Raw genomic sequence first — 18,801 nt, 5'->3', positions numbered from 1 at the left:
TGGCACAGTGGATAAAGCACCAGCCCTGGATTCAGGAGGACCTGAGTTCAAATCCCACCTCAAACACTTGACACTTACTAGCTGTGTGACCTTGGGCAAGTCGCTTAACTCTCATTGCCCCATAAAACAAAAAACAAAAAAAAATATTTTCCCAGTACCCATTGGGTGAACTGCCTCCTTCCTTCCCCCCTGTGAAATCTGGGGCTGACTGGGTCCTGTGAACACTTAGCTACCCTGGATAACTTCTTATGAAAGACAGTGAGCTGGGGGCCAAGCAACATTCTACATGGGGGATCTTGCTTTGGGTTTCCATGGAACTCTAGGTAGGAGGAGCACAAGAAAAGAGGTAGAGAGGATAGAGAGATACAGAATAGGAGAGAAAACAGAACAGGGAGACTGAAGGGGGAGGGAGCGTGGGTGTATACTGGGGCTAACTTCATTTCCTGCGCAAGGGCTCTCAGCAGCTTCTACTTTCCTTCTTTCTCTCTGAGTAATTTCTCCTTCACTCTTCATTAGAAGGCTCTGGAGAAAGAGGTGAGAGCTCCAGAACCCACCACCATTCCCCCAATTCTTCCCTTCTCTTGTTTGTTGAGATGGAGTGGGAGGACGGTAGACTTAGGGCCACAAGGGGCCTTTGACATCATCTGGTCCTGGGCTCATGGGGCCAGAATTAGAAGGGATCTCAGAGGCTGTCTAGTCCAAATTTTCATTTGGCACATGAGGAAACAGAGGCTCAGAGAGTTTAAGGCACTGGCCCAGAGTCACACAGATATTTATTAGGTGGCTAAGGTAGGTTAACCCCCAGGTGTTCTCATCCCAAATCTGTGACATCAGGCTGTATTTCTGTTCTGTGCACAGCATGGTACAGAAAGTGAGTTGAAGCAATTGAAATGCCCCCACACCCTTTTACAACTGGAGGCTATGATTTTGTCTCGGTACAAGCCACTAGGATAACTCTATAACACTTAAGAGTAACAGAAGACCCTAAAATCCTATCTGTGTGTGTGTGTGTGTGTGTGTGTGTGTGTGTGTGTGTAGGGGATGGAGAGGGTAGACAGGCCTGGGGTAGCCAACTAAGTCCTCATATAACATGGGTGCATTACAATGGAAGTTGGGAATGGGGAAATAAGATTGCCATTTTGTTTCATGTTCGTTCCTCCATGTCTGCTGGACTGTCTTGCTTCTTGACTCAGAAGGATTGGGTCTGGATAGGCTGAGATCGTTTAGGGGAGAGTTTTCCCTATTTAGGGGTGGCCATTGGACATCCATGTAGGTCTCTCTTCCTGCCTCAGTCTCCCCAGTCCATTCCTAGTGCCAGGGACTCTAAGCAGATGGAGCAGATTTGGAAATTGGCTGGAGTCTTTATTAGGCACATTTAGATGCTCACAATGAGGCCCAGATTTGGGGTCTTGTCGTGGAGCTGCCCTGGCTGCTGACTGGTCTCCTCTGGAGTGGGTTATATGAAATAGCATTTTCTTTGTTACATCCTGTGACTGTGGCTCACTTCCTCCAGAGGGGCAGGAGGCAGGCTGCCAGAGGGGTTGGTGCGAGAGGGTATGTGTGGGGGTGGGTAGGTGGATAGGTGAGTGAATTCATGGGCCTGATCAGGGAGAGGGGAAGGGGCTAGCACTGGGGTCCAGGATGAAAAAAGGTCAGACAGATCCATCAAGGGGTTTAGCTGGCTCTGAGAGCAAGGGAGGAGTGGGAAAGGAACTGGGCAGAAGGATCTTAAGAATTCCCCATAGCAATTGGATTTGGGTGGAATTTGTCACCGTGTGGGAGGGGAAAGGAAAAGAGCAGAAGGAGAGAGAGGAGAGGAGGCAAGTGCAGCAGCTGGAAGGCTCTGGAAGCAGCCTGCCTGGGTTGTGCCCACAGCAACAGGCCCCAGGGAACAGAGCCAATGGCCTCAGAGCGGCAGGTGGGCAGGGCAACGCTGGCATGCCAGAAAGGCAGGAAGCTTCTTGGAGCCGGAGAGGTGGAAGGGAAAGCCATGTTTGTGGAGTAGTCGGTATTTTCCCCAAAATCATTGTGAAGAGAAGTCGGGGGGACTTCCTGCTTAGGCTTAGGGGATGGGGAGGGGGATGAGGCTGAAGAAGGGTAAAATGAGGTCATGGGTGTAAAGTGAGCTGGATGGAGAGCAAGCAAATGGGAGCATTAGGAAAAGTCAGGACCAGGAATGGGAATTTGGGATCCAATTGTGAATCTGGAGGCAAGGGATGAGGCTTTCAATAGTGGGCTCTTCTATGAGACGGGGGAGATGCTTTAGGAGTCAGATGAACCCCCCCCCCACCCTCTGCTGACCCCTCTGCCTCTCCTCTGGCAGGTGGAGCCGCTTGGATCCCAATCCTACAGACGGACCGCATCTTACCAGGGGCTTGACGCTGGAATTTGTGGATTTGCCAATTTGCATGTGTGTGCTTTTGGTTTTTTCTCTTGAAGTTTAAAATTTTCTTTTAAAAAAAAAAAATTACCCAAAGCCAACAAATTCAGCTTGCCCCTCCCCAGCCGGCCTCCTACCTCTCAGCCCACGATGCCCTCCAGTGGTGCCACCACCGTGGACAGCAGCAGCTCCAGCCTGGAGAGGGACGAGGACCGCAAGGTAGGCAGCTGCTGTGGGCCTACTGCCTTGGAGCTTTTTGGTAGGGAAGAGCCTTGGGAGGGGAGAGAAGGATGCATCAGGGTGACACGGTGTGGTGGAGGGGGGAGGAGTGGGCATATCAGAAGTACATAAGGAAATTAACCAGATGCTTGATGGGTACCTACATAGATGCTTCCTGCTCTATTCTACACCATTGCTGCTCAATGCACCCTCCCCCACCTGTGTGGCTGTCTCCCTAAAGATATAGGGGATAGAGTAGTTGGACTTTGGCAAGATTGGTGAGCTCTACTGAACTACAAAATCCATGAGCCATGCTTAGCCCTCCTGTTCTGATGCAATGGAAAGACCACTGGACCTGGTTTCTAACCTTGGCTCCAGCTGTCTGACACTGGGAAAATTGTTTAGCTTCACTCAGCCTTAGTTACCTCATCTTTAAAATGGGAACAGTAATACCTGTTGCTGTGAGGATGCAATGAGGTCACTGATGTGCTCTGAAAAAAACTACACAAACATGTCGTGTAATAAATATAATACAGGTGGTAGATTGAAGGATTGTCTCAGCCAGATAGGGGAGGACACTTGACTTCAGGGGTAGAAGTCCCATGTCCCTGAGTAGAAGAAATCAGAGACTAGAGATAACCCAGGGATTTTACTCCAAGAAATAATTCTTGACTCCTCTTTCTGACAATCTTCCAATCCCATCACTAGATGTGCATACACTGACTTGCAAAGCCTCTGGCCAGTGTCCATGGGGAGCAGCCCCAATATCTGGCATTGCCCCTGTCAGTTCCTGCCGCCACCTGCAGAGGCACACACATACTTCCATGATGTGTGGCCTCCCGATTGGCTTAGACAGCGCTATTGGAGACATCTTTAGAAAAGATAAGACACAGAGAATGTGCAAGGACATGATAGCACAGTTACCGAAATACACATATACACACACATGTATCTGAGCAGAGGAGACTCCCCTCCTGGTAATCTGTCCCCATCAAGTTGAATATGAGGTGACATTGTCAAGCAGAGGTGTCTGAGGGAGCCTGAAGAATTGGGATGAACAGTGAAGGAGAGGCTAGGAAAAGGAGAACACCAAGAGGAAATGAGAAGTGACAGATCAGAGAGCCAGTGGTTAATGTAAAAAAGAAGAGCAAAGGCAAAGGACAAAACTAGTCTGGAACAAAGGAGCATGATGCCTGGTTCTGGGCATCACTGCTGCTCTTGGCTGATTGAATGATATGGGCATGTGTGTGTGTGTTTCTTTCTGGACACACATTTAGGCAGAATTCTTTCCCTCTCTCCTCCATATTCATTTACTGGGAGAGGAGAATCATATAACCATAGATTAAAACCGGCAGCACATGATCATAGACTTAGAACTGGAAGTCATCTTGTCCAAACCCTTGATTTGTAGGTGAGGAAACAAACCTAGAAAGGTGAAAGTGACTTGTCCAAAGTCACACTTTTTTTTCCCAGGGCAGTGGTAAAGTCAGGGCTGACTATGCAGCACTTCCTTTTAGAGAGATCCCCAAAGGCTTTGGTAAGGGCAAGGTCAGCAGGGCCAGAAGTGTCCATAGCAGGTTAGAGATGCTGAGAGAGAATGAGCTCAGGTTGCTTAGAAATAGAGGGGAGAAGAAAGATGAGCAATAGAGAACATGATACCCTACATTTGGACGGTGCCTTCCAGATTACAAAACACCCTCTCATACAGGCATACCCAATGCTGCCCGACCAATATCGTTTCATGATGCCATTAATATATTATAACTGATCTCCATTACAATGTCACAAATCTCTACAGTCATTTAGTTACATTTATGACACTTTTCTTATGGAATGAACTGCCCTCATTAGCATTTTTTCACATACTATCCTGTCTTAGAGAAATCAATGAATGACATTAGGTGAGGTATGCTTGATATATGATTTCATTTGAGGCTTACAACAATCCTGGGGGTCAATAGAACAGGTATAATTAAACCAGCATAGCATAATGGTTAGAGCCAACTTGAAATCAAGTCTCATCTCTGACATATATTGGCTGTGTGACCCTGGACAAGTCTCTTAATCTCAGTGCCCTAAGTTACCGAGTGAGGATTGATCTCATTTGATAGAAGGAGTTTCCTTACTAGCGCCTTCTATCAAGGCAGATCAGCACCTACTCGGTAACTTAGGAGTTCCCTACATTGACAAAAGCACAAGTCTGGCACAAAAATAAATAAAGTGCTGCTCAGAGAGGTTATATGTATGCCCAAGATTATCTAGCTAGCAAGTGTGACTGAGCCAGGCTTTGGATTCTGCATCTTAGTCTTGTGATCCCTAGTCCAGTGTTGTGATTCTGCATCTGGCGGAAGAACAGGAAGGAAGGAAAGACCGACAGAAGGAGGGGGTAGATAGAGAGCGGAAGTGACAGCTCAGAGTGAGAAAAGGGAAAGGGCTTGTGTGAGAAGAGAGGGGAGGACAGTGGCAAAGAGCCAGAAATTGAGAGAGGTTGGTTTTAAGAGGGAGGTGTTAACACGTCCTTGGAGAAAGTTGCCAATCTTCTGAAGCAAAGGATGTCCAGGGGGAAAGAAAGCTTAATGGAGGATCTCCAATTAGGGGAAAACAAGGAAAGAGAGCAGTTTGGGAACCATAGTTTGCATCTATGTAGGACCACATGCACCTGACATCAAAAAGACAGGTGACGGGGGCAGCTAGGTGGCACAGTGAATAAAGCACCAGCCCTGGATTCAGGAGGACCTGAATTCAAATTCAGCCTCAGACACTTGACAAGTACCACCTGTGTGACTTTGGGCAAGTCACTTAACCCTCATTGCCCCACTTAAAAAAAAAAAAAAAGGCAGGTGACCATCTCAACCCCAAAGACAATCAGGGCTGGAGATTGCCAAGCATTCCCTATGAATAAGCCTGCCTCTGTCACTACCTGTGTGGCCTTGGACTAGTCTCCTAACCTCTGTGGATCTTTCTTCATGTATTAAAGGAGGGAGATGGATTAGATGGCCCCACAGATCTCTTTGGGACCTAGATATGTGACTCTTTGAATCTGCCATCTGCTTCCCAGACTTTACAACTCAGATGTCCTTCTGAAGACCTTACCTGGATTGGCTTCTGTCGCACTTTAAGGGGCATCATTTATGTCCCCTCTGGTGTAGCTAGAGGCAAGCTCATCTTTCATCTATTATCATTCAGAGTGGATCAGTATAAAGAATATTGGACTTAGAGTCAAAGATCCCAGAATTTCAGAGTTAGTCATCTAGTCCAACCCATTTCAAAAAAAAATTCCCAACTATGACACGCCTAACAAGTCTTCATCCAGCCTTTGAAGACCTTCAGTGAGGGGAAACATGCAGACAGGCTCTGTTCCTACCAGCCATGTGATGTTAGGTAAGTTACTGAACCTCTTTAGCCTCAGTTTCCCCATCTATAAAATAGACACATTATCATTGGGTTGACTAAAGAATTAGATTAGATATTAGAACATTACACCCACAAAAACACACAGTTCTCTGGTCACGCTGGGCCGCCCCCTGGTAACCTGTCACTTTGTCTCTGTTTCTGTGTCCAGGGTAGCAGTTTTTACTGGTAACCCCAGAAGCATGTGAAAATCATCCACATCATTGACACAGGATGGGAGACCCTGACTTGTCCTCTTGAGGCCTGGGACCACTGCAGCATTAGGTGTTAGAATGGGGAAGCTTGTACATCCAATACCGATCACAAAAGCTGGAGCTGCTTAGTACTTGGGCCAGGCTAAGTGGCTTAGACTAGCCTGGCACAAGTGTGCTGGATACTTTGACTGTGAGGCAATCTTCCAAGCCACAGGTCTCTGGGGATCTGTGACTCTGACCCAGCCTCCTCTTTCCTGAACTCATTTTCTCCCTCTTTCTGTGAGAATGCATACATTCCCTTTTTACTTCCCAGCTCTATATAGCTCCCTACTCTGTGCCTAGCTTCCCCCAGCCCATTCCTCAAACACCCTTGGACACCTCTGCTTGACATTGTTACCTGACTCAGCAGGGTAGGAACAGATATCCGGTGACACTTCTCCTTGTCTGTGTGTCTCTTTGTGCTTGTCCCCACCTAGCAACAAAACTAGAAAGGGCTTTATATATCCACTCCAGCTTCAACAACTACATTTTTCTCCCACTATGAAAAAAAAAAATCAACAGTTTCGCCTCTTAAAACAGTAAATGTGGGGCAGCTAGGTGGCACAGTGGATGAAGCACTGGCCCTGGCGTCAGGAGTACCTGAGTTCAAATCCAGCCTCAGACACTTAACACTTACTAGCTGTGTGACCCTGGGCAAGTCACTTAACCCCAACTGTCTCACAAAAAACAAACAAACAAACAAAAAACAGTAAATGTGATATTAGCCTCTGAAAACTTTGATCCTTTTACTGTGAGCATGTCCAAAAGGATGGAGCACAAAATAAATGCCTATGTGGGCATGCTAAAGTGAGATTTTTTTTTTTTTAGGGGCAGCTAGGTGGTGCAGTGGATAGAGCACCAGCCCTGAAGTTGGGAAGACTTGAGTTCAAATGTGACCTCAGACATTTATTAGCTGTGTGACTCTGGGCAAGTCATTTAATCCTGATGGTATCTAAAAAAAAAAAAAAACCACTAAAAAAAACAAAAAAAACAAAGTAGGGTTTTGTGGTTTTTTTCCTGACATTATAAAAATACATTTATAATAGTATAACGTGGGGCAGCTAGGTGGCGTAGTGGATAGAACACCGGCCCTGGAGTCAGGAGGACCTGAGTTTAAATCCGGCCTCAGACACTTGACACTTACTAGCTGTGTGACCCTGGGCAAGTCACTTAACCCCAATTGCCTCACCAAAAAAAAAAAAATAGTATAACGTAATGCAGTGTGACATAGATAGGGAGCCTACCTCTGAAGCAGGAAGACCTTATTTCAAGCCCTGCCTCTGACACATAACTATTATAACTGACTATATGACTCTGGGCCAGTTATTTAACTTCTTGGTGCCCCAAGAAACTCTCGAAGACTTGAAGTTTCAGAGAAGGTGGTGGTCTGCCTTAGTAGAGGGATTCCCTCACCTAGAATTCCCAGCACGGATGAAGTCACAGATCCAGAATAATATGCAAAGATTGAAAGATACATACATATGTATCCAGAAATATATATGCATATATATATATATATATATATATATATATATATATATATATATATATATATATATACAGCAACACACACACATACATAATTTATATGTTGGTCCTTTAAAGCTGGGAATTTTCAACATCTAAATGAACACATTTGATACTCAAAAGAAAAGACCCAATAGGATCATAGATTCCTGGTAAGAAGGTCAATTTTGTAGGAAATTTTTCCTGGCTGATTACGAGCATCCACACATCAACCCCTGAAAAGACTTCCATTCCACAACTACGTCCGGAAGACATCCCAAGAATCATCTGAGAAAAGACTTCCAAAGACTTTATTTCCCCCTTTTTTATAGAGAAAGAACCTGCGGCTTAAAGAATTGACTTGCCTATGGTAGTGTCAGGGTCAGGATTCCAGTCCAGGTCTGCCACTATTTACAGGCTATCCCGAAAGTCTTAGTGCAGATTTAAGCTTGCACCAAGACTTTTGGGACACCCTGTATCATACTTGCTTATTCAGAAGTGTCCCTCATCAGCGCTTTCTGTCTAGGCAGATACCTGGCTTGCCTACCCATGCCCTGTTCCTGTTCTGCCTTAGGAAGTCATTTTTCCCCCTTGTGAAGTACTTTCCATGCTTTCACACCTCGGGGAGCTCCTCTTTTTCATCAATCCCCTCAGCCCTTTCCCAGCTCTACCCCCTTTGGACAGCATGGCCATCTCCCATTTCTGGGTATCCCTTGATTCCTTACTCACGGTTCCTGAAATTAAGCTCTCCATTTTTTAACCCTTTTTCATTTATTTTTCAGTTATGTCTGACTCTTTGTGACTCCCATACTGGAGTGATTTGCCATTTCCTTCTCAAGCTCATTTTATAGATGAGGAAACTGAGGCAAAAAAAGGGTTAAGTGACTTTCCCAGGGTCACACAGATAGTAAGTATCTGAGGCCAGGTTTGAACTCAGAAAGATGAGTCTTCCTGACCCCTGGCCTGGCACGCTATCCAGCGTACCACCTAGCTGCCCCCACTTTTAGCCTGGAGGGTGACAAAGCTGACTAGAATGGAGCTCAAAAGTCACAACTGGGCAGTGAGCAAAACAAACCTATTGAAACCTGAAAAGACACGGAAAAACAAATTGGGGGGGGGTGGCCACAGATCACTTTACAGCACCTATATATTAGAATTCTCTTAACAACTTCCTTGGTGCATATAATATATTTGCAAGAAGAAGATGCACATAGTGCTTTTCAGGAACACATCTGCTGCAAAAAGTACAAGTATATTTGTATCTGGACCCTGAAAATTCCCTAAATGTTAGGTTCCAGGTTCATAAAAGTACCTATTCATTCCTAGTCCCTTGATTATTTAAGTTTAAAAGTTTGCAGATCAGCTTTACTTAGAATGATGCATACCTTATAGTTGTATTCATGTGTTTACATGTGTCTACACCTATATATGTGTATATACTGAGTCAAAAGGGAGATAGCAAGAGGTAAAAATGAAGAGTAGGGAAAGGAGAGGGAGGGAGGGAGGACACTTTACTTTTAGCATTATCTTCCTCCAGGGTGCTTGTTGCTACAAAAACAAGAGTGAGAGACTTGTAAAAGGTCTAAGCCTGGCCTGGAGTTTGAAAGCCACAAAAGACAAGGAAGTCAGTCCGTCTGGCACAGTGGGTACTGAATCTGGAGTCAGAGGAACTGGGTTCAAGTCCCTAGTTCTACCGCATACTACCTGTGTGACCTTGGGCAAGTTAATTCCCCTCTCTGGGACTCAGTTTCCTGATCTGTGAAATGGGAGGGCAGGTGGCAGTATAGAACTAGATAACCTATGAGGTCCTTTCCTGCTTTTAAATGTATAGTTCTAAGGAAGATCAGAGGGGAGTTGAAACTCCTCTGAGGCTCCCACCAGACGTTGGCAGACCTGACTGTCTCATTCGTGCCTGCACACACCCCCCATGAACAGGTCCCTTCACTCTCTCAAATGGAATGGGGGAGGGGGAAATGAGCAACAGGACAACAGAGACCCTGGCTCAAGGGTCATGCATCGAGGCTGTGCCTGTACCTCCACATATACCATGTGGTTTTAGCAGTGGCTATGGGTGGGTGAGTCGGTGGGCCGTAGCTGGGGGTCTCTCAGTCTTGCTCTCTTGCTTTAAGCTCCCAGCGACTCAGCAGACACCAGGAGGTAAGAACTGCCGAGGAGAGTGAATTGAGTCATGTTTGAAGGTGTCCAGAAAGGGCTGGGGGGAGGGAAGCAGCTGGGGCGCCTGCCAAGAAGGTGGAGTCCAGAATTGCCTTGGGCCCAGCACATGTTGAGCTGAGTCTCGAGCCCAGAAGAGAGGAGGAGTGGGAGGGACCTGGGAGGGGGGCATTCCACTGAGACAGGGAGAGCAAGCCCTGGACTGCCCTGCCTCCCCCAGCGTCTGGGGCTGGGAACACCTGGAGTCTCCTAACTGACTGTTGGACTTGGGGAAGTGAACTGCCCTCTCTGGGCCTCATTTTCTTTGTAAAACAAAGCACTTGGACTAGATGAACTCGAAGGTCCCTGAGTTATTTCACATTTATTTTGTATTTATTCAGTGCATATTTACATACACATAAGTTGTTTCCCCCTGTAGAATGTGAGCTACTTGAGGACAGGGATTGCTTCATTTTTTTGCTTTGCTTCTCCATGGCCTACTACAATGCCTGGTACATAGCAGGTGCTTGATAAATACTTGATTGATGGGCTGATTGATTCTAGTCCACCTTTGCACCTCTAGTCCACTGTGGCCCAGTGGGGACCTCAGGGCATTTGATCCCCCCCAAAGAATAATAATAATAATAATAATAATAATAATAATAATAATAATAATAATAATAATAATAACTAGCATTTATGTGGTTTGCAAAGTGTTTTATGTATGTTACCTCCTTTGTTTTGGTCCTCACAACAACCCTATGAGGTAGGTTGTGATTATTATTCCCATTTTACAGTTGAGGAAACTGAAGCAGAGGTTAAATTGCCGAGGGTCCCACAGCTAGTGTCTGAGGCAAGATTTAAACTCAGGCCTTCCTGACTCTGAGTCCAGCTTTCAGTCCATTTTCTCATTTAGCAGGAAAAGTGATATCCTTGGTCTTCTAGAAAGTGATGAAGGACTATAGGGTAAGATAGAGAAATGGCAAATGACGGGGATGGAGGTGGGGAAGGAGGGCCTTCAGGGCTCACCTGTCAAGTGTTATGTGGGAGAGGATCCAGGGAATGACTAGCTTGGCACACTCCAGTTCCTAATTAATTTATCTACCCCCCTTGCCTTTAGCAAAATGGGGGTGGGGTGGGGGCAGCTAGGTGGCTCAGTGGATAAAGCATCTGCACTGGATTCAGGAGGACCTGAGTTCAAATGTGGCCTCAGACACTTGACACTTACTAGCTGTGTGACCCTGGGCAAGTCATTTAACCTTCATTGTGGGGAGAAGGTGGGGGAAATGTGATCTTCTAACTAACCACTCACCAATTCCTCTGTCCTAGTCAATTTACTGTGAATCAGGCAAATAAACAAGGACTTTTTGAAAGTTTCTACTACATGCAAGGGACTTCTAGGCACTCGGGACATTTTTTTTTTTCTGGTCTTGTTAATGAATAGTGTGAGGACCTCCTTAGTGAGGAAACTCTTCACCAATGCAAACTGGCATCTGTTCTATAACATTGTCTGAGAAGAAGGAAAATATATTAAGCACCTACCATGTGCCAGGGACTCTGCTAAGGGATTTAAAATATTATCTCATTTGATCCTTGGAACAACCCTGGGCAGTGAATCTATTGTTACCCCCATTTTGCAGTTGAAGAGCTTGAGGTTAAGTGACTTGCCCAGGGCCACACAACTAGTAAATGTTTCAGGCTGGGTTTGAAATCAGGTCTTCCTGATTTCAGGCCTAGGGCTCTATCCACCCATGTTGCCTGAGACTGAGAGAGGCCATGAGTTGAACCTCTTCTCTGAGCCAACTCATTCAAGCTGTGCTCCATGAAAATAACCTGGAGCAATAGTCTCTAACTGGAATTTTCAACTGTCTATCTTTACTCACTAGGGAAACAAGGTAGGAGGCTGAGGCTGAATCAGGCCAATCTACTACCACTATGGCAAACCCCAAAAGGCTCAGCTGGTGTGGTGTCAGTAGTATCATCTTTATCTGTGAAGGACCAGATGTGTATATATCTCTGACTCCCTGGGTGCCTGTCTATCTCTGTGCAAATACCTATTTCCTGAGATGGGATATGTCTGTAGGTGTGGTTGTTGAACTATGGCTCTGTCTGTGGGGGCTTGTATTCAGCTGATATGTATCTAAGTCAGTACCAAGGAGAGGAAAGGGACTTACTTGGATTTGGGAGCTGGAAAACCAGTATTCAAATTATGGTTCTGCCATTTACTACTTGTGTGACCCTTCACTTCCTTGGGCCTCAGTTTCCAAATCTGTAAAATAAGAGGTCTAGATGAGGTGACATCTGAAATCCCCTTTCAACTCTAAACCCATGGTTTAGAACTAGGTTTCAAAAGCATTTCAGAAGCACCTTTTGTAAAGCACTTTGAAAATCTGAAAGCCCTGTATAAGTGGCAGCTCTCGCCATCATTATCACCAGCATCTGTGTACTGTGCGTGTGTTTATCTGTTCTCAAATGCCAACCTGTATTTTCTCTGTGTGTGTGTGTGTGTGTTTGTAGTATGGCATTATTTTATAACCCAGCTTATCAGTACATAGATTTGGAGGCAACTCGGGTCATATCATGCCTTTGGGAACATAACAGCTGCATGCAGACACAGTCTGGCCTAAGGGGATTAGCTACAGGACAGGTGTCTGCCCTGTTCTCTGAACACAGTGTGGTGAATGAGTTGTTTTCTGGGCCTGTATGCAGGTGTGTTGGTGTACTGAATCTAGCCTTATTGATAAGTATGTATCTCTGTCCATGTACTCCATATATCAGTCCATGTCTTTAAAAACAAAAAACAACCCTGAATTCTTACCTGAATGGCTGAATAGGGGATCGCAGATTTAAAGGTGTAAGGGACCTTAGCAGTCATCTGGTCCAACCCCCTTATTTGACCTAGGAGGAATCAGAAGTCCAAGGAGATTAAGTCTGAGGCACAAGATGCCATGGGTAATAAGTGATAAAGGTGGGATTTGAACCCAGGTTCTCTGATCAAAATCCAGTCCCCCTTGTATTTGGTTTCCTGCAGACTCAGCTCCTGCACATCTACATGGGGTGTGGAGTCCAGTGTGCATGGGGATAAGTGGGTGAGTGGAGATGATTATATCTCACTGGAAAAGAGTGTGTCTGTACATATGCATGTGTTTGCACACCCTCTTTGTGGTTCTTTATTAGGACCTGTATACCCAGGGTGCTAAGATAACTGGATATATGTATTTTGACTTACATAATTTGAGTGTGAGTGTGCGTGTGTGTCTGTGAGAGAAAGAGAGAGAGAGAGAGAGAGAGAGATACAAAGGGGGTAGCATTTCACAGGGCTATTGATTTAGAGAGAATCTAGTTCAATCCCCTCATCTTTCCTGCAAAGGAAACTGAGGCCCAGAGATATTAAGTGATATTCATGGATGATTAAATGGCAGATCTGAGTTTTGAACCTGGGACCTCTGGCTCCAGATCGAGGCTTTTCAATTCAAATCACTAAGCATTTGGGGGGGGGGCAGGGCAATGGGGGTTAAGTGTAAGCATTTATTTTTTAAAATAAATTCTATTGATATATTTTGTTTTTAAATTGCCTAAATTTTCCCTGTACCCCCCCCCACACTTCCAGAGCCATCCGTATAACAGATTATTTTATTTTTACTAAGTATTTAGTAAGCTTCTGCTTTGTGCTTGCTATGTTTACAGTCACTATGCTAAGTGCTAAGAATAGATACAAAAACAAAAAGTCCCTGCTTTTCAGAAGCTTAAATTCCTAAGTTCCCTCTTACTGTCGAGGGTACCACTAATCTCTCAGTCAGTCAGGCTGGAAACCCAGGAGTCATCCTCAGTTCCTCACTATCTCTCACTCTCCATATCCAATCTGTTTCCAAGACCCATTACCCATTAATTTTACCTCCAGAACGTCTCTTGCTTATAACCCTCTTTGCTCTGATGCTGCCTCCACCCTGGTTCAGTCCTTACTACACCTTACTACTGCAATCACCTGCTGGTTGATCTGTCTGCTCCAAATCTCTCCCCATTCCATCCTCCACTCAGCTGTCCAAGTGATCTTCCAAAACTGCAGGTCTGATGGTGTCACTCCCCCTCCCCCCACACACACACTATAAACTCCAGTGGCTCCCTGTCACTTCCAGAATCAAATATAAAATCCACCATTTGGTGTTCAAAGCCCTCCCCATCATTCCAGTGTCCTTGCACCCTCCTTCCCCATATACCCAGAATCCAATGACACTGGCCTCCTTATTGTTCCTCCCACAAGACCCATCTCCCAACTATCTGTCCCCATGCCTGGAATGCTCTTACTCCTTGTCTCTGCCTTCTGACTTCACCAGCTTTTTCCAAGTCCCAACTAACATCTCATCTTCTCTAGGAAACCCTTCCCAATTCCCTTTTATTCTAGTGCCTTCCCCAGTGGATTATCTGCAGTTTATCCTGAATATAGGTTGTTTGTATACAGCTGTTTTAAACATCAACTCCTTCATTAGGCTGTGAGCTGCTGGAGGGCAGGGACTATCTTTTACCTTTGTTATCCCCATGGTTTTTCACAATACCTGGTGCCTAGGAGGTGCTGTAATAAATGTTTGTTGACCGATTGACATTCTAAAGGGAGAAACATGTACCCATAAAAATGCATGCAAAGTAAATCCAGGGTAATTGGAGGGGAGAGGGTAAAGCAGCTGGGAAGATTAAGAAAGGCTTCCCGTAGGAAATAGCACTTGAGCTGAGCTTTGAAGAAAACAAGAGATTCTAAGAAGTGGCGATTTGGAGGGAGGGCACTTCAGGCACGGGGTCAGCCTGCAACTGCAAAGAGATGAGAGATGGAATGTCGTGGGAAGAACAGCAGGTAAGCTGGCTTTGCTGGAGTGTAGAGTACATGAAGGGGAGTGATGAGTGAGGTGGGCTGGAGGCAGGTCGTGAAAGGCTTTAAATGTCAGAGGGGTGTCTATTTTATCCAGAGGGGATAGGCAATCCCTAGAGCTTTTTGACCCAGAAGGCCTCTCTCCGTTTCCATAAACCCCCATTGTTATCACTAATGGTGAGCCAAGGCTAGTGTTTGGTGACTGACTAGATGAGTCAAAAGTGTCTGGTGGGGTGGTTTGTGACCAGCCAGTGAGTGTCAAGTGAGGCTGGTAGTTTGAGGGAGAAAGTTTGCCCAAGTCATCCCAGAGTCTTGCTTTGGACCTCCCACATCTTGGTTGAGCAGCTTGTGTCTGTGTCCATAGGAGGAAGAAGAGCTGGAGGAGCCGAGGGGCAAGGAGGAGCGACAAGATTCCAGTGCTCCCATGAGGAAGGTGGGACGGCCCGGCCGGAAGCGGAAGCACCCCCTGGTGAGTGTCCTTGGACTCTGGCCAGCCCGTGAGCCAGGGGAAGCCCTAAAGTGAAAGCAGGTGTCCTGGGAACTCTGGTGGGAAAACATCACTCAGGGGCTCCCTGCCCCATATTGCCCTGACATTTGTGTTGGGGGGTGACTAAAAAAGGGCCAAGAGGAGGGGCCTGGTAGAATTAGAAAAGTCGACAGACTTGACCTCCAGACGTTGGAGATAGACGATGAAAAGGCCTTGGACCACATAGACGAGGTCATGTTGCTTTGAATTTTGCACTGACAATTCCTTACCCCCCAGGTCCCTGGAATGTTCTTCTTACCTCTAGCGCCTTATGGAATCCCCTCAGGTGCCACCCCATCCATGAGGCCTTTTCTTATCTCTCCTTTATTCCAAGTCGTTCGTGTTCTCTTCCTCTTCAAACTACTTTCTATAGAAGCCTTTTCCTAATCCCCCAATTGCTAGTACCCTCCCTCCTGAACCACCTTAAATGTAATGACTTTGTAATTATTTTCTTTCTCCTTATTCTGCATATACATACATACATATATACATACACACATATACATATATGTGTGTGTATGTATGTATGTATGTTTGGTTGTTTCCCTAAGAATGTGAACTCCCTTAGAGAAGGGATTTTTCCATTCGCACCATTTGTGTCCACAGCCTCGCCACATAATATGTGCTTAAATAAATGCTCAGGGATTGATTGATTGCTTAGAAGTTAACCAAGCACTTTAACCTCTATTATCTTTGAGTTTCACAAGGATTCTTTAAGGAAATCATGGAAGATATTAGCCCAGTTTTACAGATGAGGAAACCAAAGCTCTTGAAAGCTAAATGAGGTCATTTAGCTTGAGATAATATGGGTTGGGGATAAAGCACCGGCCCTGGATTCAGGAGGACCTGAGTTCAAATCTGACCTCAGATACTTAACAATTACTAGCTGTGTGACCCTGGGCAAGTCACTTAACTCCCATTGCCCCACCAAAAAAAGAAAAAGAGAGAGAGAAATAATTTGGCTTGTAAATGGTGGGGTCAAGATTTGAACCCAAGACTTTCAATTCCTACCCTAATGGCCTTTCTATCCCATCAACCATTCAATCAATCAACAAGCATTTTCAAGGACCTACTATGTTCCTGGTCCTAGGGATAAAAATACAAAAAATGAGACAGTACTTTCATTGTATAGCAACTGACAAGTCACCACCCTTTTTGACCTCTGTTTACTCAATTTTAAAATGAGTTGGGTTGATTCTGGACTTGTCTTTTTAAAAAGCCATTTCCATTTTCTTATTTTGGTCGCTGAGGTGTAGTCCAAATGTGGTTGGTTCCACTGCCATCAATGATGAGACTAGATCACTGAAGACATGTTGGGAAATCTAGATATTTTGCATTTTTGTGTTTTCCTTTGGTTGAATTTATACAGGTTTGGTTTTTTTTTTTTTTGGATGATCTGTGGGAAAAGATGAAAATAAAGTGAGTGGGATATTGAAGGGACTCTTTTTTTTTTAAGAGTTCCTAGTGGTCTCTTTATTATTATATTGTATTGTATTGTATTGTATTGTATTGTATTGTATTATATTATATTATATTATATTATATTATATTATATTATATTATATTATATTATATTATATTATATTATATTAATTTTGCGGGGAAATGAGGGTTAAGTGACTTGCCCAGGGTCACACAGCTAGTAATTGTTAAGTGTCTGAGGCCTGATTTGAACTCAGGTCCTCCTAAATCCAGGGCTGGTGCTTTATCCATTGTGCCACCTAGCTGCCCCCTGAAGGGACTCTTTTGACTCTAAGTATAAAATTCGATGATCCTACAGGAAGAGAGTATCCCAACCTTGGGAAAGTATTAATTGTCCTTTGAATGGGAGATGTCCTTTTTAAATTTTTTTTCAACAGATGTAGAACATGAAGTACCTTCCACCCCAGGGATACTGGGTAGCTGAAAGGATACTGGGTAGCTGAATTGTCCAGGTAGAGTTCCAGGGACCTAGTTGCCGGTGAAGTTAAAATGGGGCAGGTATCAGCTTCTTCCAGGGTCAGATGAGACAGCAGTATGGCTATTGTCTTGAAGTCAGACTGACCTTGGAGTCAAAAAAGCCTGGGTCTAGGGGGCAGCTAGGTGGCACAGTGGATAGAGCACTGGCCCTGGAGTCAGGAGTACCTGAGTTCAAATCCGGCCTCAGACACTTAACACACACTTACTAACTGTGTGACCCTGGGCATGTCACTTAACCCCAATTGTCTCACTAAAAAAAAAAAAAAAAAGCCTGGGTCCAGATCCTGGCTCTACCATTGTAGAGGTACCATTGTACCTGGGCCTCAGTTTCTTTAAAATGTGAATGTGCAAAATGAGAGCAATCTCCCTTAGAGTAAAAGCTCCTTGAGGACAGGTACTGTTTTGCCTCTCTTTGTGACCTCCCCTCACTTAGCCCAGTACCTAGCACATAATAAGCATTTCATAGATGCTTTTTGGTTGACTGCCTGAGGGGATTGGGCTCGATGAATCCTAAGGCTCCTTCCAGCTTGGACATTCTATGAAATGAAGAGGATCCTGGCCAGGAGCTTCATGTCTAGGTCATGGACCATAGACCTAGAGACAAAAGGTACCTCTCTTCCACATAGATTGGCTCTCTGGTCCAATCCCTTCCTTTTGTTTGTGGGGCAATGAGGGTTAAGTGACTTGCCCAGGGTCACACAGCTAGTAAGTGTCAAGTGTCTGAGGTTGGATTTGAACTCAGGTCCTCCTGAATCCAGGGCTGGTGCTTTATCTACTGCGCCACCTAGCTGCCCCTCCAATGCCTTCCTTTTACAAAAACTGAGGCCCAGAGACAAAGTGACTTGCCCAAGACCACTCAGGTAGTCTGTGGCAAAGCCGGGATACTAACTAGCCCATGTCCGGTAACTCCAAATCCAACACTCTTTCTACTGCACCCTGCCTTAGTATTTTAGGACAGAGGATGTTTGGAAAGTCCCAGCAATGATGGCAATCCTCCAGGGGCAGAATCAGGAGGCATCCCAGTTTTCAGAGGATAACCTGCCTGGATCACAGGCCTGACATGCCTGCCCGTCTCGTGCTGTGTGACTCCTGCCCACATACTTCCATAACTTTGCTCCAGGGGGTCTGTCCATTATGCTAGAGGCCTTCTTGCTTTCTCTTGGCTAGCTTATGATTTACCTCATTGGAGGGAACATCCAAATGGATGAGATCACAGATGCGTTTTAGAATCTTTTTTAATCTTCTTGGGGTTGCAAAAGGCCAGGTCTCCAAGCCATTATAAATATATGTGTGTGTGTGTGTGTGTGTGTATACAGATATATCCACAGTGGGGAAAGTTGGAAAATTATCTGGAGACCTCAAAGCTAGGTGGGAGGAGGCATGTGTGACCTAGCTCAGGGCTAGGTGTTCTGGTGTGATGACATTCCCAAAAAATAAAATGGGAGTGGGGGAGGGGGCAGCTAGGTGACACAGTGGATAAAGCACTGGCCCTGGATTCAGGAGGACCTGAGTTCAAATACCACCTCAGACACTTGACACTAGCTGTGTGACCCTC

The 18,801-nt window shown here is 45.3% G+C and overlaps 1 protein-coding gene across 1 annotated transcript in view; it reads left to right on the top strand.

The window, feature by feature from the left end:
* Positions 1-18,801, top strand: part of DNMT3A (DNA methyltransferase 3 alpha) — a 154,731-nt gene that overhangs the window by 30,757 nt on the left and 105,173 nt on the right. The window contains 2 exon segments of the mRNA XM_043982889.1: positions 2,324-2,599; positions 15,126-15,230. Coding sequence (XP_043838824.1) covers positions 2,531-2,599; positions 15,126-15,230 — 174 coding nt within the window. The 5' untranslated portion in view covers positions 2,324-2,530.

The sequence above is a fragment of the Dromiciops gliroides genome, chromosome 2 (genome assembly GCF_019393635.1).
Source record: "Dromiciops gliroides isolate mDroGli1 chromosome 2, mDroGli1.pri, whole genome shotgun sequence".
NCBI classification, from domain to species: Eukaryota; Metazoa; Chordata; class Mammalia; order Microbiotheria; family Microbiotheriidae; genus Dromiciops; species Dromiciops gliroides.
The sequence above is the reverse complement of the archived record's forward strand: the minus strand, read 5'-3'. Positions and strand labels throughout refer to the sequence as shown.